We start from the raw sequence: 25,622 nt of genomic DNA on the forward strand, positions 1-25,622 counted from the left end.
CCGGCGCCGGCCGAGCGGACGCACCCGCGCTCGCAGCCCGCCGTCTCGGAGCTCGGCCCGCGCTCCGCCGCGCTCGCCCGCTCTCGGCTTCTCGCCTCCAGGCCCGTCTCCCACGGGCACCACGCTGTCTCCGCCCCCACCCTCTCCACCTCCGGGGCACCTCAGCCGAGCCCGGTCCCCTCCTTCGCACCCGCCTCGACCACCTTCCCGACACCCAGCACAACCCCCAGCGAGAAAGCCGCGCCCGGGTCTCCCCAGTTCCACCCGCCGCCGAGGGTCTCCAGCACCCGCAGACGCCCCCGTTCACGCTCATTCATATTCATTCGCATTCGCATTCTCTCCTCCTCGTCCTCCCTCTCCAGACTCCAAACAAGACAGGCCGACCCTCCCCCCGGCACTCCCTTCCATTCATCCCTTCCCGCCACACGCACACGCACACACACGCACACACACACGCACACGCACACACACACACGCACACACGCGGCCCACTCCACTTTTCAGACGCCCACCTCCTACACACTCCCCTCCCCTAAACAGACTTCCACCCACTCACCATCTGTAGCCTCCCTTCCGCCCCCGCCCCCCTCCTCCCCGAGAAGCAGACCTGCACAGCGGGCGGCAGGGACCCCCGCCAGACGCTCGGGTCGTGCGCGCAGTCCTGACCCCTGCCCGCCCGGGAAACTAACAAAGGCGGCGCGCGAGCCCGGCCCCGAGAGCGCCGAGCGGCGAGCGCGGGGCGGTGGAGCCTGGGCCGGGCCGGCCGAGCGCCGAGCGGGGGCTGCTCGGGAGTCCGGAGGGAGCGGCGCCGGACGACGCGGACCTCTGGCGGCGCGCGCCGCTCGGACAACGCGGGCACCATGGGCTGCTGCACCGGGCGCTGTGCGCTCATCGGCCTCTGCGCGCTGCAGCTGGTGAGTTCCTGCCCCGGGACCGGCCTCGCCGGCTCCCTCCGCGGAGCCGCAGCTCCGGGCGCGGGGCGGGCGGGCGGCCGAGCCCCGCGCTCCCGCCGGCTCCCACCCTCCCCGCCGCTCCCCTCGCACTGCCCTCCCCGCCGCGGGCACTCACCGGGTCGCCCTGCGGGAGGGCGCGGTCTCCCCGCGGCCCCGGGCACGGGGGTTCACGCCCCCGCCGGGCGTCGCCACGAGGTCCAGGGGCTGCTGCCCGGGCGCCGGGGGAGTGAGCGACTTCCCCGCCCCTGGGTTGGCCGGCTGGCTTTAGCACCTCCGCACTCCCGCTGAAGTTTCACAGGGGCTGGTGGGCTCTTTCTTCTCGGGATGGTTTCCAGTAACGTTGTGTAACAAGGTGCGTGGGAATGCCCAGGTCCGAGGAGACGGGGCGAGCTGCAAGTCTTAGTTAAGAGGCGGTTCTTCCCTCCTGCGGTTGAAAGGGGGTGATTGAGGAGCCTTGGATCTCCAGGAAGGTGGTCGCGCTGTGTGTTTTTAAACAGACTGTTTCAGCCCCCGCCCTTCCAATTTCTCTTTAGATTTTGTAGAAATGTTGCGTGTTCAGACAGCGACAGACTGACAGCTGTCATCAGGGAGAGAAGGCGCGGTGGCTTGCCAGGAAGTGCATGGAATGGAAAGAGTGGAGAGCGATAGGGCTTTCAGTGGGGAGCGAATGCTTATCTTGACATATGTCCTGTTGGGACCTAGGCTGGGCCTGTGGTCTATTTCATAGTCACTTGGGGTCAAGACCACAGACCTTACGCGTGAGACTTGTGTGTGAGAGATTAATAGACGTCGCTCTTTTATTACACTTGATACAGACTCCGTAGATGCTCTGTCAAGCTTTCTTCCAAGTGTTGTTTTTTAAAGTCACAAACGTTAGCTAGCATATTTTGACTAGCAAGAGGAAAAAGGTTTTCGGTGAGCTTGACCACGTCATGTCAACCCTTGCAAGACTCATTAACTGAGGGATAAAATAATGCTCTTTCTTTAATAGTTAGTCCTTGTACCCACGAATGTTTTAAAAGGCTTCGCTTTTCTCTTCCGTGTTTTACTCTCCCATTAAACCCTCACTTTAGAGGTGCTCTCCATTGTTTACATAATGTGTGCATAATTTATATATTTATAGATCTGGAATCAGTGACTACTTTTCTTTAATCTATGGAACAGCCCCTTTTGTCCTATTTAACAATAGGATGTATTTTATAGAGTTTCCTTGAAAAATAATTTGAAAATTCACTGGAACATGAATATTTTCATTAAGGAAAGAAGGTCAGAAGATAATTTACACTTTGGTTATTAGAAGCGGACGTGGCTTATAAGCTGGGAAAACAATAAATAGTCAATCTTTGAATATGCAAAACTGTAGACGGGCACGCTGGATTGTATAATCTATAGTAGCGTAATCCTTTCTGCTTTATGTGCAAGTAACATGGAAGGGTTTTGATGCAGCAGATTTATCAATGCAGTTATGATTTCCTTAGCTGAGGTTTTAATACTTGTGATGGTGCTGTGTTTGGTGTTTCATGTGTCAGCCTCGAATGCCTGCATTTTCCACATACACCTTCTCAACTGATAGAAATGCAACTTCCTCTTCAAAGCTTATCTCAGAATTCCACCTTCTCTATGGAGTCTTCCGTGGTGCTCCAGGTAAAGACCAATCCCTTCTTTTCCTTTCATTGCACGGTAGGGTGCTTTTTCCTCTGTTAGAACGCATTTCATCTTCTTACATTATTTTAGTGATTTCCACATTACTAGACTGTAAGCAGCCTGAGGATAAGGATGAAACACTGTTCATCTTGTGAACCCCGCGAGTCCTTAGAAGAGCTCGTATTAGGAGAGAAAACATACAGCTGGATGGATGTGGTAGTTAACATTTGCGATCCACACCGGGTTTTTGCATGAACATGATTTTATTTTACCCCCTGAAATTATCCTCTGAGGAAGGCACCCATTTCACAAGCTTGCAGATGAGGAAGCTGATGCCCGTAGAGTTAAACAACTTCTTCAAATCAATAGGTTTTGGATGGTAGAGACAGCCGAGTGATGGTAAACACTTAATAATTGGATCTCGGACAAATCAAAACATATATGTATAGTTTACGTTGTTACATAATACATTATAAATCTTACATATATATAAGGATGTGTAGCAGTCACTTTGACAAATAATAATAATAAAATATGCAGTACTCTGTATTGTAAATTCTACATAACCGATTAATTCTGGCAGAATCTCTTTAGTTTGATGAACTTGATGAACTCTTGGTTCTGTAGTTCTGACATAAATGCTGGTTACTATTTTTATTTCCTTTGAGGAGGAATAGGAAGGTGAAACCAGGAAGTCGGTATTGTAACTTCACTCCATCGATGACGAGATATTGGTTCGAACCCAGGTGGAATTCTAGACTGCCCCCCCCCCATAGCCCGAGGCCAAGGAGGGGCAGGAGAGGCAGTTTTAATTTGCAAGAGAATTTACAAGGCTTGTCTTGGACCGGCCTCAAGTTGAGTTGCTCTCCGCCCGGCCCACAGCAGCCAGAATCTTCAGTTTATTTAGAGGCCTTTTTGGGTTCAGTCATGTCTACCATCCAGATGGTCTCAACAACACATTGCTCTGCCCAGGCTGCATCCTTGAGACAGCCTCGACTGAGGGAATGGTGGGCAGGACATATATTCGAGGACTGGGAGGGAGTGGGGAGCCTCTCATTGCCCGGGTCCAGCTCGAGGGTCAACTGGAGGTCATGTCCTCTCCATGACCTCCGCCAACATATGAGCAGATTCTTTGCGGAATTGGGTAATAGTTTTCAAGTACTGGAAAATTATTTCCTCGATTTTTTTGTTTTTAATTTAACTATAGGTGATTCACAGTACTGTGTTAGTTTCAGGTGTACAGCTTCAGATTCTTTTCCATTATAGGTTATTACAAGGTCTTGAAAATAGTTCCATGTGCTGTACAATAAATTCTTGCTGTTTATCTATTTTATATATAGTAGTGTGTATCTGTTAATCCCATACTCCTCTAATTTATCCCTCCCCCCCACCTTGGTAACCATAAGTTTGTTTTCTATGTCTGTCTGTTTCTGTTTTGTAAATAAGTTGATTTGTATTATTTTTTTAGATTCCACATATAAGTGATGTCATATAATATTTGTCTTTGTCTGACTTACTTCACTTTGTGTGATGATCTCTAGGTCCATCCATGTTGCTGCAAATGGCAATATTTTATTCTTTTTTATGGCTGAGTAATAGTCCATTGTATAATATGTACCACATCTTCTTTATCCATTCCTCTGTTGATGGACATTTGGGTTGCTTCCATGTCTTGGCTGTTGTAAATAGGACTGCTGTGAACATTGGGGTGCATGTGCCTTTTCGAATTAAAGTTTTCATTTTTTCTGGATATATGCCTACCAATGGGATTGCTGGATCATATGGTAAATCTATTATTATTTCTTTAAGGAACCGCCATCCTGTTCTCCATAGCGGCTGCACCAGTTTACATTCCCACCAACAGTGTAGCAGGGGTCCCTTTTCTCCACACCCTCTCCAGCTTTTATTATTTGTAGACTTTTTGATGATGGCCTTTCTGACCCATGTGAGGTGATACTTTGTTGTGGTTTTGATTTGCATTTCTCCCATAGTTAGCGAGGTTGAGCAGCTTTTCATGTGCCTATGGGCCATCTGTATGTCTTCTTTGGAAAAATGTCTATTTAGGTCTTCTGTCCATTTTGGGGGGTTGCCTCAATTCTTTTGTGCTATTGGCAACATAATGACATGACACATTTTAGGTTGAATACACATTACTAGAAAAAAGTTTTCCATCACTTTTTAAAGTCTAGACGATCAACAAAACAATGTTACATGGTGTAAATACTCCCACCTTGGCCAATTTGAAGTACAACATTACATAGCCTTGCCATCATACAGATAAAAGAAGCATAAATAACCTCAGAAGCATAGAGAAAGGAAGACAGTAAAATAATGAGGAAAGGATGTGTTTTAAATATTTAGTCCCTCTGTTTTCAATACAATTTAAGGTTTTTATTATTTATTTTAAAATAATGGTTGTGTTTTACAACTGGCTCATAAAATCCTAAAAGTCTAACTTTCTGATCTGGTGTAAGCCTCCTCCAGCAGGCTACTGGGTAGGACTCCCAGATCTCTTGTTCTTTCCACTGAAACCAGCTGTCATTTTTTTTCCCTTTCATGTTTTTTTCTGCCCCCACCAACTGTTGGAAGATGGGGGTTATGAAGCAACAAATAAGTGCGGGGCTTGAGGGGGAATGGTATTCGGAGGGCACGTTTGCTGAAGAGAATCTACGTGCTGATGATTAAGTCACTGTACGGACCCTTCAAAGATGGTTCATTAACTCCTTCTTAAAGTTAAAGAAACAAATGAAAGATTTTTATCATCTCATTCACACTCCCTCCTCCCTAGACTGGGGGTATCATTAGAGAGAATTTACCCTTTTGAGGATAGTGTATCTGGACGCGCTTTGGTTTGCGAAATCTCACTCTTCTTTCTACTTCCTTCACTGCACTGCTCTGGCCACCTCCCATGTTACTGTGCTTCTACCCTCGAGCACATTTGTGTGTCTGCCTCAGATTCCACATTCACATTCTTAATTCTGCTAAATGAGCTTGGAGAGAATGCGAAAAGTGTGCGTTGCATGCCCATGGAAAACTGTGCAAAGTAAATCTTTTCTGAAAAAGCAGTTTATCACCAGGTAACAGATTCATCAAGTCGTCCAAGAACTTTAGACACATTTTTGTAAGCCTACTCTTGATTTTTTCTTGTTTCAGAATAATGTGTATTCTATTATTATATACGTGTGAAACACTTGATCATATGCTTTTAGTAAATTGTTTTTGGTTGCCACATTTAGATGAGTCTTAATGGCATGTTTTTCAGTCTAAAATTTCTTCCACATGCATTTCTGAGCCACTTTCTCAGAATGGCCTCAGTGAAATGTTGAATTTAGCTTGGCGGGGATTGCTCCCACAGAGCTTTAGATGTCTTCTCATCATCACAGGGGGCAACGTTGTCCCCGATATGGGTATTACCAGGGGAGATTTATTGCACCTTGCATCACTTTATGGATAGCTTACCACCATATTCCTGTGAGGCCTAAAAATCCCAAACTCTTACTTTACATATCCACAGTAACAGAAATCTTTAGAGGATTTATAGAAAACAAGCAGCTCTTAACACCTAGATGGACTCTGTTTTTATTTTAGAGAACATCCTGTCAAATGAAATAAAACTAGTAATGTTTTTCTCCCAGTGAAAATCAGTTCCTGTCTCTCCACTCCACATTCAGATCATCTTGTGATCACCTGTGACACTATGATGCCGAGATAAAGTGTGTTGAGAGGTGTCTGAATGATGGTGGTGTAGCTGTGGTAACATGTCTTTAAACAAAGTTTTGTGAAGGGTACCCCTCACTTATCATAGATATCTGGCAGTGGATGCAGATACATTTATTTTACTACGTAGATGCACTGATGCTTTTCTTTTAAGATGTTTTTAATGTTAATAGCTTTTTTCTCTTCTCCTGAAAAAGATAATTTGTAATCATTTAGTTCCTATTCTTTTTCTATATTTAAATACTCTGGTTCATCTTATGAAACTTAGAGAAAGAGAAGTTAAAATTTTGGCTGATAACGAGACTAGTTATAACGTGATTGGTGTTGAAATCATTACAATATTCTGCATTAGCCAATTTTCTACAAATCCAAATCCATTTACAGCTCTCTTGTTATTTAAGTGTACAGAGTATTGAATTTGCTTAAGAAATGTTATATTCTTATAGTCTTATGGGTTGAATTGTGTTCCCCCCAAATTCTTACGTTGAAGTCCTAACCCCCAGTAACTCAGAACCTGACCTTATATGGAAAAAGGACGATTGCAGGTGCAATTCGTTGAGTTTCCGTATATAAAAGGGAAATGTGGACACAGGCATGTACACATGAAGAACCCGTGTGAAAGGAAGAACAGGGTGATACTTCCACAAGCCAAGAAAAGCCAGAGATTGCCAGCAAACCACCAGAAGCTGGGCGAGAGCAATGGAACAGGTTCTCGCTCAAAGCCCTCAGAAGGAAGCAGCCTTGCCAACAGCTTAATATTAAACTTCCAGCCTCCAGAACTGTAGCACAATAGAATTTCCGTGGTTTAAGCCACTCAGTGTGTGCTACTTGTTTACAGCAGCCCTTAGCAAACTTTCTTTGTGTTTATCTCTTTGTGTACATGCTGTTTCTTTTACTGGATTTCAAGTCCACAAATGGCAAAGACTGATTTACTCACAGAATTTTACACTACACCCTGCAAAGGGAAAGCACTCAGTAAATACTTGGAGAATAAATTAATGCATAAATGAAGAGCTAAACTTCACTGAGTTGTTGTTGTTGTTTTTTTTTCTGTGCCAGGCATTGCTCTAGATGCTTTTGAAATCATGTAGTTCCCCCAATCATTCATTTTAGAGATTTAGAAATTGAGGTAGAGAGTTTAAGTGACATGCCCAAGACTCTCCAGCTGGTAAACGATGGAACCAGGGTTCAGATTGGAATCTGCACTGTCTTTACTGTGTTCTTTGCTTCCTGTACTTGAAATAATCAACAACATTTAACAATTATTCACAGAGTCCCAAGCATTGGGTATACAGGTGTGAGCTATTCAGATGTAGGCGTGCTCTTTTGGAGTTTATATCTGAGGGCAGAAGGGCTGCCAATAAATATGTAAACAAAGATTACCTACTTACAAGTATGAAGTGCCATTAAGGAGAAGAAAGTGTAATATACACAGAGAAGTAGGGAGGGGTCTTCTTCGCTGGGGTGGTCAGGAAGACTTCTCAGTCCTGCAGAGGGAGGGGAACCATTCTAAGGAGAGGAAACCAAATGTGCAAAGCCTCCAGTTTTGAAAGAGCCTTGACCCGGTTCTAGATGTGACAGCAGTCTGGTGTGGTGAGGGCACCGCATGAGGTGGGGTGCACGCGGTGAGATGGCGTTGGACCCCTGCGGTGGCACCGGACTTCATTCAAAGAGCAATGCGAATCCACTGGGGCATGTTAAACAGAGTCCTGGCATCCAGTGACTTGTGTTTCAAGCTACTCTCATTGCTGAGTAGAGAAGAGACTAGAGAGAAACAAGAGAAGATATGGCAGCCAGGATCTTCTTCTGTTATTCTGAGCAAGGGAGAATTTGAATCAGACACGTGCGGGAATTTGAATCAGGACAGATGGAGTAAAGGATGGACTTGGGACATGATTTAGGAGTAAAAGCCTAGGACTTGCTGAGGGGTGGACCCGCACATTTTGTGTAACAGACTTGAATTGCAGTGCTTTTTACTGAAAGTGGGGAAATTGGGTGTTGTGGGTGTGAAGGTGGAGCCAGGAGTGTTTGGAGACAGAAGGGTTCTGTTTGAGACACTTTAAGATTCTGACACCTAAGGCTAAGTAGCTGTCAGGATCTGAGCTTGGAACTCAGAGGACAATTTTGGACCAAATATTCAGACTTGGGCTCCATGTCCAATACTGGTATTTAAAGCCTTGGAGGAGATCAGTCAAGAGAGAGAGCATACAGAGAGATCAGCTCGGTGCTCTGTGACCACCTAGAAGGGTGGGATAGGGAGGGTGGGAGGGAGGGAGGGAGACGCAAGAGGGAGGGGATATGGGGACATATGTACATGTATAGCTGATTCACTGTGTTATAAAGCAGAAACTAACACATCGTTGTAAAGCAATTATACTCCAATAAAGATGTTTTTAAAAAAAGAATAAAAGAGAGAGAGAGAGCATAAAGATAGATGAGAACAGGATGGAAAACAGGACTCAAAGTGGTAAAACTGAGAAAATGGAAATGCACAAAGTTCACTGAAATGGAAATATTTATATATACTTGTGTTATTTTATTCTTCGTAAAATATCAAGTGCTATTGATTTTTTAAAAAAATGGTCCCCAGTTTTAATAAAATCATTTTTATTCTGGTCACTTCCATGTGGATTTTTGTTTTGCTTGGCTTGTTTTCCCTCGAAGAGGATAATCCTGATCATAAGATGTTGAAAAATAAATTACCTTCTCTCCCCAGAACTTCGATAGTACTTTCTATTTTAAAAAATGAGCTGCTCTGTCCATATTTTTTCACCTTTCTCTCACCAATTTTACAATGCATACTTTAGGTCTCTGGGAAACATTTGAACAATTATCCAGATTATATAAAGGAGGAATTTCAAATGTAAGCCTAAGAAATTTTGAGTTAATATTACTTAAGATTTTGGCATTAGAGACATATTAATGTAAACTTTGCAGTTTCTTTGCAAGTGTTTGTAGATGTGAGCAGAAAATAAAGCAGATATATTTGTGTATATTCTGACAATTTTCTTAAGCATATGTTTTCATCAGGTGAAGTACATCTTGCATTCAAAAGCAGGATTTCAAGTGCTTAACAAAAATTACTCATTAAAGATGAAAATAAAAATCGGAACAGAAAACAGAAAATTTGAGGGCTTTCACAACAAGGTGACGAACCACAGAAGCATCTACCTTCCTTTCTTCCCAAGGTCCCAGTGAATGAAGCAGTCATACTGCTGGGCAAGAAAAATGGAACAAACAGGTGACCAGCCAAGGGGAGGGACCCAGGAAGATAAGAGGTGGAGCGTATTTGATCAGAGCATTAATATAAGGTTGTGTGTGGCGCGCGGGTGTTGTGTGTTAGGCAGCAAAAATCCAGCACTTGATCTGCTTGCCGGGAGGGGCTCCCCGGCGCGGGGCTGCAGAACGGGGTGCCTTTTGGTGTTGCATTGTGCAAGTTAGGTGTCTCATATCATTGTGGAGATAATACGGAATAGGAGAAAAAATGTATTAATCATTCTGAAAGTAAAGCTGATTCATGGGTAAGTTAACATTTATAGTAATTTAGACAAAAAATGAGAAGGTTAGAAAGAAACCCGCAAATGATTATCTTTTTAATTGCTTATTTTGATTTTCTTGTAATGCTTATGTTACACTGCAAAGAAATTTTAACATTAATTTTGGAAAAAGATTTTTCAAACAATTTTGAAGACATTTCGAATGTCAGTTTTAGGGAGACTATCTGGCAGATACTTGATAAGGTTAAAGCAGAACCTTCTTTCTCAGGTGCATCAAAAATTCATGCTTTTATCCCCATTAACACTAATTGATGGTAATGTGTGTGAATCTTCATGCATTTACAACAGAATGTAACATTAGACTAAAAGAGAACACTTCATCTGTCAATGATTGGTATTCAAAATGCCAGTTAAATGGTAGAACAAGCAAATGACACATAGCACAAACTATCTTATTTACATTTTTAGTTTGATATATTTGGCAGATACTAAAATAAAACAGGAGATAGGCCCTAAATGTCCTTTAAGGGAACATTCCTTTTTTTGTTATTAATTTATATTGGGGTAGAGTTGCTTTACAATGTTGTGTTAGTTTCTGCTGCGCAGCAAAGTGAATCAGTTACACATATACATATATTCACTCTGTTTTAGATTCTATGTAGGTCTAGGTAGAGGATTGGAGAATAGATATTTTAAGATGGGCATAGTAAAAAAAAAAGTCTGGGGAAATCCTTGAGTCTGGCTTAATCACGGAGTTAGGGGAGGAGAAATCCTTGAACTAGCAGATTGCCATTCTGCTGGACTCTTGTAAAAGCATCCCCAGTTCCTAGATTTGGAGAAGTATCTGTCTATTGGGACGGGAGATGAGGCCGAAGGCCAGTAGGCAGCCGGGCTGGGGATACTGACAAGGGCTCTGATTGCAAGAATTAGACAGTCCTTTGTTAAATGAAGGGAGGGCAAGATCGTGCCAATGTTAATGACCTTGTTCTGTTTTTCTAGGTTTTTTTCTATTTTTTTTTCTTTCTTTTCTGCCTAGAGGACCACTCCTTAGAATGGCTTTGCTGATTAATTGTATTCCTGAATCATTAAGTAGGATTAAGTGTTTTTCTTCTCTCCACTCTGTCCACAGGTACTCGTGTTAAGAATGGTTTCATACAGAGGCCTAGCTCCTTTATTAACAAGAGGTATTGGAATAGGTTTGTAGCAATCAGATGCTCGTAAGAGATAAGAGCTCAATGGATGTCATGATAAGTCATAAATATATTTCTGACAGTTTCTCTCTATTGCAGTCATTAGAGACCGTGGTTATACTTCGGTATTGATTCACATGTAGTATAATAAGTGCTTGCATGTGGGAAGCACCAGGCTGCAGAGGTTGATTGGTTAAATCTGTTAATTAAAGTACAAAGTGGAATGCTCTGCTCTCCAGTTGCGTTTCCTGTACTGATAACTAGCTGTGACTGATCATAATTAAGATAATGGGAAATATAAAATTCTCGTTAATGGCAACTCGTTATCAATTTGTATTTAAAATATAAATTCTTGATGAGGGAGCTCTTTCAAATTATAATTTATGAAACATATCATATCTTAGATTTGAGGGGTCTTTAAGAAATGCTCTAGACCCGTCTTTAGCACTACAGCTGGTCAAGGCATGAATCTTCAGTACCAAAGACCCTGCTGTCGATTCTTACACATCTCTGAGAATGGACTTTTTCACTAGTAGCCAGTCCTCCTTATATTTTAATTGAATTTCTCGTGCTTCGATTTCTGTTCTCTCTTCTGTACATTTGCCTTTTATCTGCAGATGAAGGCAGTGATGTGCTAGGGCCAGCTCGTACCAACCGGGGAGAATTTACTGCTATGTTTCCAGAAATGCTGTGAGCCACTTGTTAAACACAGCCTTTATTAAGCATTAATTACATACATTTAAAATTATATGAAAATCCAAAGTAATCAATATCCCAGTCTCGAGCCTTCCTAGTTATCTTACTGCATTGCACTGTTATTGGTGCACCAGGGGTGACGTTACATCTGTGGTGTCTGTAGGGTAGAAATTCTACGTGACAGTGGGCTGCTCAGCATCGCCTTCCAACTCTGCATCCAGTGGCATCGTACTGGTAGCTGAAAATCGATTAGGGTGGAAGTGTTCATGTCATAAAGATACGCAAACTCCAGTCAGGCCCTCCTCTCGCTCCTCATGATTTACCAGCCACCACTGGGATGGGGCTTTCATCAGAAGAAAGCAGATTTTCTTCCTTGGACCTACAGGAGCCGATTTATAAAGCCCTTAATGTAACTAAGTAACGCGTGAATAGAAAGTGTGTTTCCGAACCTAAATGTTTACTTATTGCATTTGAGTGCCTCTGCAAAATTGTATAAACATCATGGACAAGTTTCTATTTTCAAAAATTCCAGAATTAACTCCTTCTGTATAATAGCTTTCGGACCTCCCTAAACATTTGAGTTCGTAACTGATTTGTGACTAAATGATACAGAGTTGATCATCGTTTCACTTCTACGTGACTGGCCAGACTCTCGAATCCCACACTGAGAGGAAAGTCCTTTCTGCCTAATGGGTGTTGCTTGATTCCCGTGAGGGCAAAATGACTTATGCCCACGCCCAGCTGCCCCCCTTGCCTACTTGTTGGTCCTCAAAGCTCCTTCCACGGGGATGTCAAGTGGTCAGTGGCGGGAAGACCAACATACCTTCTTCCACCATGTCTGGTTCTTCCAGGCTTGGGAATATTCAATCTTGCAGGAGGCTGTGAGGAGGTGATTTACTTGAGAGCACACTAAAAGATATTTGGCTCATAAAATTTATTTTCTGAATTTTAAAAAGTAATCATCGTTACAATATGGAATAAAATCCTTTTGCCCCCCTCAGTTCCTTTGTATCATTTTTCCAGATATTAATATTTTTCCTGTTTACAGATGAGAAAACTGAAATGTGGAGACATTATGCTGTATATTGAAATCATGTTAGGATATGACTTTAGCCATCAGCAATGTAGAAATGTGGATAACAGATTTTTGCGTGTGTTACCTTAAGACTGGATTAAAAGAGAGAGTTGTTTCTCTGGGCTCAGGCCAAACCTGTTGGAAAGAGTAGTTTTTTAAGCAAGTAGTTTCTTTATATAAAATGTGATTTGCAACTACGATCCAAGTGACTTAAGTAATAAGAAGTGGCATCGTAACTCTTTTTTTTTTTTTTTTTTTTTTTTTTTGTGGTACGCGGGCCTCTCACTGTTGTGGCCTCTCCCATTGCAGAGCGCAGGCTCCGGACGCGCAGGCTCAGCGGCCATGGCTCATGGGCCCAGCCGCTCTGCGGCATGTGGGATCTTCCCGGACCGGGGCACGAACCCGTGTCCCCTGCATCGGCAGGCGGACTCTCAACCACTGCTCCACTAGGGAAGCCCTGGCATCGTAACTCTTTGAAGCAGCCTTCTGTATTCTTCCATTTCTGTTTGTAGAAGGTAGCTTTCCTCATGATGGATATGTATTTTTATAGCCTCTCAGGAGGCACCCCAATTTATCCTGAAACAAAAGAATGAAAGGTAAGGTTCATGCAGACCAAATAGTCTACAGTTTTTGCATGCTCTACTTTCTTCAACAGATGAACCACTTCTGACAATGCTTTCACTGTCCAGATGGAATCTTCTAATACCATCGGGAACTCAACTAACAACTGTCCTCTCTCTCTCCGTAAGACTTGAAGCCGTGAATCCTTTTTGCTCTCTGATGGGAAACTCTTCCCTGGCCTGGGAGTGTGTAATTGTCAAAGATCTAAATACTGCATCATTGACTGAGTGTCTTGAATGCAGGGCCAATTAGGGGAGAGCATTAGATGAAGCCACTGAACCATTAGGCAGCCTGTGAAGGTTCCCTCACAGCCTTTTCATCTAAAACAGAACTGTGGTTGGCGATATAGACAGAGTTTTCCTCAGGGACCTGTCCTTCACCCGTGGGGTTCTGTTGAAGCGTTTCACAAGAAGGAGACAAAGTTGTGTAACATTTCACAGCCTACATCATACAGAGGAGCGCTGCTCATCTATTATCAATATGTTAGTTTCACTAGTCCTAAAGTGTCTTTATACATACTTTTTAACTCCTTCACTACTGATGATACTTTTATTGGAGGGCAGAGGTTTTGGGGAATTTAAGATATAAATAATAATAGCTCGATTTTCTTTCAAGACAACACAAGTACAAAATATTGATTTTCTTAGTATATTTTTCTTGATTAATGACAAGGTAGTTTGGTAGTTAAAAATATGCATGGATTCGACTTCAAGATGCTTTACTTTTGTCCCATTATATTGAAGAAATAATATTATTTGCATATTTTAGAGGACTGTGCCTAAGCTGAAGAGATAATTATATTTAAACATTTTCAGACATCTAGAGTTTATATTTCTTATATTTTTGGTCATGATGAAATTTAATTTGATTTTGCAATGTTGATTACTAATACCAATGAAAGGTTTAAAATGTCCTTAGGAGAATGGTAGTTAAAGCTCTTTTTTTATGAATAGAAATACACTTCTTTAGTCAATATGTATTTTCCATTCTATTTAATTAGGAGGTACTCTGAAATTTAGATTTGGGTCCTACTTCACCTGCAATGCCTATGTGCTTTCCGTGACCCAACGTGAAAGGAAAAGCAACAGAGAACCGTGATCCCACAGGCATCAGAATTACACTGTGGATGGTTAGCTGCTGTGTAGACACGATTTTCTCCGCGGCGCTCAAATGAGTACAGGAGGCTCACCTTATGTGTGGGGGGAGGGCCACCACCGGATGCAGGATTAGTGCTATAAGGACAACATTTAATGTGATATAACTGAGCTCAAGAGAGCCGCAGAAAGTTAGATGACATTAGAGATAGGTTGTCCAGACTGAAGTACGTGTGAGTGGAAAGATAGTGCAGCAAATCACGGCAGGTTTCATCCGCTTCATCTCTAAGCCCGAGGAGTGAAATCCTTGGACATTTCTGGGAGTTCCTGGTATTTGGACTTTTTTTTTTTTTTTTCTCTCACGTTCCAGTATAGGGGAAATGGTGTTTTTGACAGGATTAAACTCCATATTCATGTATAAACTCCATTATGTGCAATAATAACAATTTGCAAGAAAGTCCTGGAGATAAAGATCTGAACAGTAATAAAGCACAGACAAAAGAGGAATCCAGCGGTGTAATATTCTTTAAGCAGTGAATACCGAAATGCGTAAACGTAAGCGTGATATGTAGCGATCCCACCTTGTCAGCTTCGATCAGATGTATTTAAACCAAAGAATGTGATAGTTTCGTATTTCTCAGTGAAATATTTTGAGAAATGTACAGTCCACCTTAAAGGGAATGCTAATTTGGAAATAATTCAGGAGGAAAAATGAAGGGGTTTGGATCGTTTAGCCTAACGGTGGATTATTAGCACCACAAGGAGCTGTTTCAGAATATGCTGAAAGGAAAATACCCTCCTCCCCACAAGCTCCTCCTGCTTCGGTCTGTGTTTCCTTCATCCCTGGAATCACTATTCTGACCCACCTCAGTGACTGAGCCAGTGTTGACAGTTAGAATAGTATGTATGTCGTCTTCCACCCTCCACTTTGTCGCCATTCAGTCTTTAAATCACATGCATAAAACTCTTTTCTTAGAAGCACAAAAATGAAAGATAATAATGCAGCAAGGTGACTGACTAGAGAAACTTGGACACCTTACAAGAGTGGTCCCTTGTTTGTCCTGATCCACTTGATTCTCAAGCTTTCTTGGTGCTTCCCACGGTCTGACAACCGCTAACTCGTGCTTCTAACCTATATGATCGCGCTGGGCCTCTGTCCATATGATGAGACGCAGTTGACGTTAACTTACACCGTATTTAGTATATCTTTACACCTGTTACTTGTGCTTCCCGCATCAGTCTCTCACTACAGGGAAAGATGCAGACACTGAGGTTGACATCCCGACTTGCATCCCGGAGGCCCTCCCTCTGCAGACCCCAGCTGCAGCTCTATCTGTTCAGCTGTCCATTGTGACGGTACAATTACAACTTACCGGTGTCTGTGCCGCTGCTCCTGTGACCACCATCTGCCTGTGTCTTGCCGTGAATTCTCTCCTCAGTTGTATCGTTGTGAGTGTGCCATGCTTACGGAGGCTCTCAGAGGCCACCCGGAGCAGTGTTTTATGATCTGGCCTTTCCCACCTATGTAGCTGAGAAAGGAGCCGTGTGAAATTTCCAAAACGGCCACTTCCTTGACGCATGAGAAAGGTGCTATCAGAAACTTGCACCTTATGGCAGCAAACAGTGGATAAAACAGGTGCATACAAGGTGCCATTACAGAAAATGAGCTTGACGTAAATTTAGGTGTGCAAGTGATCGATTCTTAGCTGCCTACTTCCCAAATCATTGTTTACAATTACTACCTGGAGCTCGACGACAGGAGATGCATGTTTCTTTCTACCACTCCGTTTGCTTTTCTCTCCATAGTAAAACCATGGTGGTGACTACTGTATAATTATTCTCTTCTACAAGGCGTGATCAAATTCTGTAAACGCTTTTGTCTGTACAAGATGTGTTATGAAGTTTACTGGAAGAAGGTTTTGGAAATTGTTTCTACGATGATTTAAAGAATAGAATAGATGGAGGCTACTTTTGTCTAAAAGGATAGATTCAGCCTGCGTTAGTCAGTGTTCCCCAGAGAAATAGAACCATGATGATATGTAGGCGTATATCCTATTATATGTGTATATGAGGAGATTTATTATAGGAATTGATTTATGTGATTGTGGAGGCTGAGAAGTCCCCGCCTGCTGTCTGCAGGCTGGAGAACCAGGAGGGCTGATGTCCACGGGCAGGAGAAGATAGATGTTCCAGCTCAGACAGTGAGAGCAGATTCTCCCTTCCTCAGCCCTTCCGTTCTGTTCAGGTCGTCCACAGATTGGATGGTGCCCGCCAGGATTCCTGAGGGCGAGCTTCTTTAGTCAGTCCACTGATCCAAATGCTGATCTCTTGTTAGAGACACCCTCCTGGGCATGCCTAGAAATAATGCTTTCTTCCAGTTTTATTGAGGATTAAATGACATACGTTACTGTATACGTTGAAGGTATACAGCATGGTGGTTTAATTGACATATGCTGTGAAGTGATTGTAGCAAAAGGTTCAGCTGATGGTCATCAGGTCATATGGATACAACATAAAGAAAATAAAAAAAGAGAAGGAAAAAGGTGTTCTTGTGATGGGAACTCTTAGGATTGACTGTCTAAACAACTTTCCTGTATATCACACAGCAGTGTTAACTGTAGCCATCATGGTGTACATTACACCCCTAGTACTTATTTACCGTATAACTGGAAGTTTGTGCCTTTTGACCACCTTCCTCCAATCCCCCTCAACACTCCTCTGTCTCTGGTAATCCCACACTTGACCTCTTTTTCTATCAGTTTGTTCATTTTTTAGATTCCACATATAAGTGAGATCATACAGTATGTCTTTCTCTGTCTGACTTGTTTCACTTACCATAATGCCCTCCAGGTCTGTCCATGTTGTTGCCAATGGTAAGATCTCCTCACTTCTTATGGCTCGAGTATGTGTGTGTATATATATCAAAAAAACATGTAATATATATTGTATGTCATATGTATTATATAGTATATACTGTATATTTTGTGAGATATCTATTTTTGTTTTTTTCTTTTTTTCGGTACGCGGGCCTCTCACTGCTGTGGCCTCTCCCGTTGTGGAGCACAGGCTCCGGACGCGCAGGCTCAGCGGCCATGGCTCACGGGCCCAGCCGCTCCGCTGCACGTGGGATCCTCCCGGACCGGGGCACGAACCCGCGTCCCCTGCATCGGCAGGCGGACTCTCAACCAGTGCGCCACCAGGGAAGCCCTGTGAGATATCTATAAAAACTTCTTTATTCATTCATCGTTCATCCATCAGTGGACACTTGGGTTGTTTCCATGTCTTAGCTATCGTTAATAATGCTGCTGTGAATATTGTGAACATGGGGGTGCAGATATCCTTTTGAGTTTGTGTTTTTGTTTCCTTTTAGATATATTCCCAGAAGTAGAATTGCTGGATCATATGGTAGTTCTATTTTTAATTTTGGGGGGAACCTCCATATTGTTTTCCATAGTGGTTACACTAGTTTACTATCCCACCAACAGTGAGTGAAGGGTTCCTTTTTCTCCACATCCATACTAGTGTTTGTTATCTCTTGTCTTTTTGATGATGACCATTTCAACAGGTGTGAGGTGATATCTCAGTGTGGTTTTAATTTGCATTTCCCTAATGACTAGTGATGTTGAGCAACTTTTCAGATATCTGTTGGCCTTTTGTATATCTTCTTTGGAAAAATGTCTATTCAGGTCCTTAGCTTATTTCTTAATTGGGTTAGTTAGGTGGTGTTTTTTTTTTTTTTTTTTTGGCTGTTGAAGTGTATGTGTTTTTAAAGTATATTTTGGATATTCATTCCTCATCAGATATATGGTTTGTAAATTATTTTTCCATTTTGTAGATTGTCTTTTCACTTTGTTGATATTTCTTTTGCTGTGCAGAAGCTTTTTATTGATGGTTTGTTACCGCCACACTTGATTATTTTTGATTTTGTTGCTTGTGCTTTAGATGTTATAACCAAAAAGTCATTGCCAAGACCCATTTCAAGGAGTTTCATGGTTTCAGGTCTTACATTTAAGTCTTTAATGGATTTGGAGTTAATTTTTGTGAGTGGTGTAAGATAGGAGTCAAGTTTTATTCTTTTACATGTAAATATCCAGTTTTCCCAGCACCATTTATTGAAGAGATTGTATTTTCTCCATTGAGTATTCTTGGCTCCCTTGTCAAATATGAGTTGACCGTATATGCCTGTGTTTACTTCTGGGCTCTTCATTTTGTTTCATTGATCTGTTTGTCTGGTATTATACTTGTACCATACGGTTTTGTTTACTGTAGCTATATAGTATAGCTTGAAATCAGGAAGTGTAATGCCTCTTGCTTTGTTCTTCCTTAGGATTTCTTTGACTATTCAAGGTCTTTTGTGGTTCCATATAAATTTTAGGAGTTTTTTTGTTTTTTTTTTCTATGTCTGTAGAAAATGCCTTTGGAATCTTGATACAGATTGTGTTGAATCTATACATGGCTTTGGTAGTATTGACATTTGAAGAATATTAATTCTTCCAGTCCATGAATGTGGGATGTCTTTCTGTTTATTTGTGTCTTCTTTGATTTTATTGAAAAATTTGTAGTTTTCAGAGTAGAGGTCTTTCACCTACTTGGTTAAATTTATTCCCAAGTATTTTATTATCTTTGATACTATTGTAAATGCTTTCTTTCTTTTTGCATGTTAATTTTGTATCTTGCAGCTTTAGTGAATTCATTGATTAGATCTAACTAACAGTTTTTTAGTTGAGTCTTTAAGATGTTTTCTATATACGATTATGTCATCTGCAAATAGAGACAATTTTACTTCTTCTTTTTCAATTCTCAGCCTTTTATTTCTTTTTCTTGTCTGATTGCCCAGCTAGGACTTCCAATACTGTGATGAATAGGAGCAGTGAGAGGGGGCACCCTGTTTTGTTCCCGATCTTACAGGAAAAGCTTTCAGTTTTTCATTATTGAGTATGATGTTAGCTGTGGGCTTGTTATATATGGCCTTTAGTGTGTTGAGATATGTTCCTTCTGTGCCTTATTTTGTTAAGAGTTTTTTAAAAAAATTTTTTATCCTGAATGGATGTTGAATTTTGTCAAATCCTTTTTCTGTGTTTGCTGAGATGATTGTATGATTCTTTTCTTTTATTCCATTAATGTGGTTTATCACATTGATTTGCATATGTTGAACCATCCTTGTGTCCCAAAGATAAATCCCATTTTATCATGGTGAATGGTCCTTTTAATGTGTTGCTGAATTTGGTTTGCAAGCATTTTATTGAGAATTTTTGCATTTGTATTCATCAGTGATATTGGCTTATAGTAGAAGTAATATTTTATCAACTCTCTGGGCATCCCTTAGTATAGTCAAATTAACACATAAAATAAACCATCACACATCAATTGTTGGAAGCAGAAAAATAAACCATGCAGCTTTCAGTAAACATTGATAGACACACAATAGGTACCTGATACTTGCAAAGCAAATATTTTTCACATTTGTTTATTTTTATAATTGTACATTTGAAGTAGTCATTTCATTTAAATATGATGCAAAACATTTTAAATATTTTAATCATGTTTTTGCGCCAGTTCCCTTCTCTTATTCACACTTAAACTTGTAACTCTCGAAATTAGAGTCTTTGGGAAGCCCTACATTGACTAAACTTTTTTGGTTGCATCAGGTGGCTTCAGATTTGAACGCACGAGGAAATTTCAAACAAGTCCGAACTTTTAATATTGGGTGATGCCCTCTCAGTTTGGCTTGAGATTTTAAGGATCTGAAACTTAGTGGGTTCAAATATGTGATGTAATTCCTGCATTTATCATTTATGACTGCACTGAAAATAAACATCACCCTAAGGACATATTCCTCAGGATACTCCATGCCCCACAGAGCTGATTTAGAATGAGTTCTTCTCTATTTGAAAGGGACCTTATCCTTTCTTTCTCTCCCTTCTCCCTCTCTCCCTTCATGCTTTGTTCACTCTTCTCTCCCTCTCTTTCCTTCTGCCTTTCCTATCTTAATTTGTTTTCTACCTTCTATTAACTTCGTGTAGAGAAAAGTTGAGTTTGAAAGGTTAATAATATGTTGTATAATAGCACATATTTTTCCTGAGTGCTAGTTTTGAACATTATTATTCTCATTTGATATGCTTGTAGCACTTAAAATTAATTCACTTCCACCAACATGATTATTTGTGGGGCTTTTTGGAGCCTCATCTATGGAATCACAGCAGGGTATTGTGACTAGATAGAACTGAACTAAATTTCAGAAACTATTATATTCATTCATTCATTCATTCATTCACCATCCATCCATTCATTTGTTCGTGAATTTCTGCAAGGGTATTTACTGCGGGTAACCGTGTATCCTGCATAGCGCCAGATGCTGACTGAATAGGGCACATATAGTCCACCCTCAGTGGAGTGTGGCATGTATGATAACAAAACGTAGTTTAGTCACGGTAAATGTCTGAAGCACAGAGGATTATCACACGAGTAACTGTTACAATATATGTGGGAGATTTTTTGACTAATGCTTGTGGTAGGAGTGTGGTTACTAGTAACATTACCTATCCAAACGTTGGAAATAATTTTTCTTTACTACTCTCCAAACTGTATTGATGAATTTAAAAATCAACCGTCTTCTGAGAAGTTTATAGTCTCATGACCAAAGACGATTAAGTAAATAGATAATGTCAATGTAATGTGCTGTGATACAGAACTAAGCCCTAGAAGCTCTGGGGTCGTGGGTGTGTATCTAACCCAGCCAGAGAGGGGACTCAGGGACGCTTTCTGGAACAGTGATATCGGAACAAAGTGTGAAGGATGGTGGCCTAGTGTCAACGAATTTGGATAAGATTAACAGATGTAATCATGAGGAAGTAATTTATGCTCAGTATTATTGTAGACAAAGTAGAAGGTCAAACCACGTGGAAGGTCAAACCACATGGAACATTAGCAGTATCTAAAATAATGAGAAATATTAATAAAAATGGAGTTTTCTGGTGACAAAACAATCCACCTCACCTTCTTCAAGAGAGGGAATAACAAGATGTGCACATTAAAAAGCACGCCATTGGGCTTCCCTGGTGGCGCAGTGGATGCGAGTCCGCCTGCCGATGCAGGGGACACGGGTTCGTGCCCCGGTCCGGGAAGATCCCACGTGCCGGGGAGCGGCTGGGCCCGTGAGTCGTGGCCGCTGAGCCTGCGCGTCCGGAGCCTGTGCTCCGCAACGGGAGAGGCCACAACGGTGAGAGGTCCGCGTACCGCAAAAAAAAAAAAAAAAAGCATGCCATTGCACTGATGTGTCCCTGTCACACAGATGCTAAGGTGTCCTAAGGAGTGGGAGAGTCCCAGAAAGTGTTGCTAGGATCCTCAGAAGTGAGAAAGAAGGCAATACCAAGCAAGGGGCCCTGGACTCCAATCCTGATCTTCTGTAGGAAATGGAGGCTCGTAGCATTTTAAGCAGAACAGTTAAGATTCTGTTTTATAAAACTCTAAAGTCTAAGTAAGACTTTATTTGGGAAAGTGTTACTGAATTGGTCGACCAGACCAGCTTTGGAGTCATCGGATTCCCACAGTCATTAAGGAAACTGATGCTGAGACTGGAACAGCACAAGCTTTATTCAACAGCCAAAGGATGGAGAAGCAGGGACCTAGTTTGTAAATTAACTTCTCAATCCAGTTCGGGTGGAGGCACCAAATATATAGGAGAGTTGAGATAAAATGGAGGGAAGTGGACAGAATCGGAGGAATATTCACGCGTTATCCAGTAACATGGGTGTGTTTGGACCCAGAACTGATGCAGCTCTCCTTTGCTGGGCTCCAGCTGTTGTCATGGCAATTGTAAACTGTCATGGCGCTGGTGGGTGTGTCACTTAGTCTTACGATGAGCTTATAATGAGGCTCAAGGTCTACTGGAAGTCAAATCTGCTCTCTTGGGCCTAATTGGTTCTAAACAGTTCTTGTTTTTTCTCTTTGCAGCTTCCTCCTGAAACTTAGGTAAGAGTAATTGGTTTCCATTAGAGGGAGAGGCAGGGGTATGATTCTGGGGCAATAGCCTTGGTGACGAGAGTTTCTACTCTTGAAACAAATCTTAAAACTGCTAGTTTGGAAAGTGTGAAGTGGTTCTAGATTTATTAAAATCTAGATTTTTAATTTATTTTTATTTATTAAAATTATTATTATTAAAATTAAATTTCTGTTTAGTAAAATTCTTGCTAGGGATTTTCCAATTTAAAAATTAAGATGCTTCACTTCACATGTGTACCTTCTTGCTAAGTGATGGCAAATCCCTCTAGAAACATACACACATATGAAATAAAAATGATAATTTTAAATAGATGTTATCAAAACTTCAAATACGTTCAAAGAGAAACATAGAATGAAAGAGTTAATCTTACATGCTGTGTCTTTTTTTTTTTTTGCGGTACACACGCTTCTCACTGTTGTGGCCTCTCCCGTTGCGGAGCACAGGCTCCGGATGCGCAGGCTCAGTGGCCACGGCTCACGGGCCCAGCCGCTCCGCGGCACGTGGGATCTTCCCGGACCGGGGCACGAACCCGCGTCCCCCGCATCGGCAGGCGGACTCTCAACCACTGCGCCACCAGGGAAGCCCCCATGCTGTGTTTTTTAAGGGGACTCTTGAGAATTGTAGTACACATCCCACTTAAGAGTTGAAGTGTCCAACTGCATCTATCATTGCCCTTGTACAAAAACTATGTTTAAAGGAAACATATTTTAACTATATTGTATTATTTTCAAAAGTATAACAACTCTGGTTTTTGAATTATAACAAATAATAAGTACAATGTGCTAATTGCGTTCCACAGTTGAAATTTTGGTTCATATAGATATGACTCCAAATTGTAGCAATAGAGCAAATCACTCAATTAGATTTTCCTACATAGCGTTTTTCTATGTATGGAAAACTTACCCACTTTTTAAAAATAGATTCCTAAATCAGTAAACCCTGGTGAAATTTTAGTGTTTTTAGATCAAATATTGGCAGTTTTGTATGTTTCTGTCTAGTTATTTGTCCTGATTCTGTTGGCAGATACTATGCTACCTTCACATGAATATGTTTTATATTTGAAGATGGTTATCTTCTCTCAATTACTACTCTGGGCCAATATCCCATTGCTCTCATTCTTTGGTTTATTTTTTATTATCTGTGTGTATTTCCCCCATTGTAGGGACGGGAAGGTTCGCGCCCGCCTTGGTTTTGTATTCCTCACTGTGCCCGTACTCTGATTTAACGCACAGGAGTTGCTCAATAGATACATGTCGAATTCTGGGTGAATATGGGTTATTATATCTTCAGTATCATCAGGTTGCTTTTGCTTGCAGGAAGCAACGCACCCAGGTAAAAATTGGTTAGACCGGTGCTACTCAAAATGTGATCTGTAGACTTGTATCCATACATAAATTTCATTTCTGACCTGTGAGGAGCTAAGTAAGGAAGTCAGCGCTTAGACCCATTTGTAGCGATTTGAATTTGTCCTCACGTTCAAGTGGTGGACCATCATCTTAGGAATTTTTCACTGAATTTTAGAAAAGGTTTTGTCCTCAACAGATTGAAAATTAAAAAAAGAAATGTCCTTTATGACAGAGTGTTTGAGAAGCACTGACTGTTTATTAATACATCTCACGTAACAAGAAATCCAGAGAGAGCTCGCTGCTGGGGTCAGATTATCAATTCAACAGCATTAGGGCTCTACGTGGTGTTTCTGGGATTCTCTTGGTCTTGTCTACTCTAGTTACATATGCTTTCTGCAGTTCTAAGCCTCGTGCTTTCACGTGAAAATATTCAACTCAGGAAGGAAATGGGCAGATAGAAAAGAGCCTTTCCTCTTTCACAGCTCTCTTTTCATCCGGAAGGAAAATTTTTTCCAGATTTCTCTGCATATTTAATTGGGTCACCTGCCCTCTCTGGACCAATCAGTGCAGAACTGTCATGGCCTAGTTCACCATGCCCCATCCTCCGGGCAGGACACCTCACTGCATGAGCAGAGCCAGAGTTCTGTTGACAAGAGGGACAAGAGAATGCTCTTCTGCGCCTTCCTCTAAAGACCTAAAATTATCAGAAGATGACATAACCACTGGCAATGTTGTTACGTCATTAAGTATAATAAGCATTATGCGTATAAGTATAAGTAAGGAGGTATGATCATAGTTCAACTTTATAGACTATTATGCTCGGTATTGTTTGTAATTCTTTGTATTTCATACAACTACCCTGCATTTAGCCAGGGTTATCCCTAGTTTACAAACAGGGAAAATGAGATCTAGAGAAGCTAAGTATCTTGCCCAAGATCACATCACTGGCAGGTAAGACAGAGCTGAGAATCAAGCTCTGCATCGTGAATGTCTAGACCCAGGTTCTTTCTACTCTGTTACAAAGCCTATTTTGATTTGCTGCCCGTGGGGTGCACACAATATCAGAAACCTGGGCAAGTCTGACCCAGGGAGACTGACGTGAGTGATGTCCTCTTTCAAACAGGTAATGTGAAACGTCTTAACATTTCTACGTACAGTTAATTTAATTTCTGGCACATGGGTCTACACGTTTTTCTTATCTGGTCACTAAAATGTAAACCCTCTTTGCTGTTGTCTGAAAAGCATCTGTCACTATACATCATGTGTCACTGTCATTACCGCCCCAGGGGTCAAATGCCACCTCTATTGTCGTGGGATTGGATGTAATATGTAGACAGATGTATTCTCTGTAGTTCTGCAATCTAGAAGACCACTGGTCAATAAAACCCCTCTCCATGGTGGATAAGTATAGCTTGAAACTTTACTAATATCGTGGTACTATTTATCAGCAGCACTGTGGCTTACCTAGGTTTTCTTGGGCTTTCAAAAACCACTTTCAACCCTAAAGAGGGCCACACAACCAACGTTCAAGCACTTCTTTACAACAGTTCTTCGGTAAACTGAAAATTGCCCAGTTTATGGAATTCTCCCTCAATCTTACAGTTTCTCATATTCCAATTCCCTAGAAAATTGCTTTGAGAAGGATGAGACAGTATATATATCTCTGGAGCGGTCCAATTTTTTTCATTCTGTTGCTGAGCCGGGCATACAATCCTAATTATCTTTGACCATGCTCCTTTTTGCAGGTGATAGTCTGTTCTAGTTAACGCATGCATCATAGCAAAGTG

At 41.6% G+C, this 25,622-nt stretch overlaps 1 protein-coding gene across 4 annotated transcripts in view; it reads left to right on the forward strand.

The window, feature by feature from the left end:
* Positions 1-316: 316 nt before the first annotated feature.
* Positions 317-25,622, forward strand: part of NKAIN3 (sodium/potassium transporting ATPase interacting 3) — a 520,118-nt gene continuing 494,812 nt past the window's right edge. For all 4 annotated transcript variants that reach the window (XM_067017479.1, XM_067017481.1, XM_059043115.2 and 1 more), the window contains exon 1: positions 317-914. In XM_067017479.1, coding sequence (XP_066873580.1) covers positions 861-914 — 54 coding nt within the window. In that variant the 5' untranslated portion in view covers positions 317-860. The remainder of the gene's footprint in view (positions 915-25,622) is intronic.

This window comes from Kogia breviceps, chromosome 17 (genome assembly GCF_026419965.1).
Source record: "Kogia breviceps isolate mKogBre1 chromosome 17, mKogBre1 haplotype 1, whole genome shotgun sequence".
Classification (NCBI taxonomy): domain Eukaryota; kingdom Metazoa; phylum Chordata; class Mammalia; order Artiodactyla; family Physeteridae; genus Kogia; species Kogia breviceps.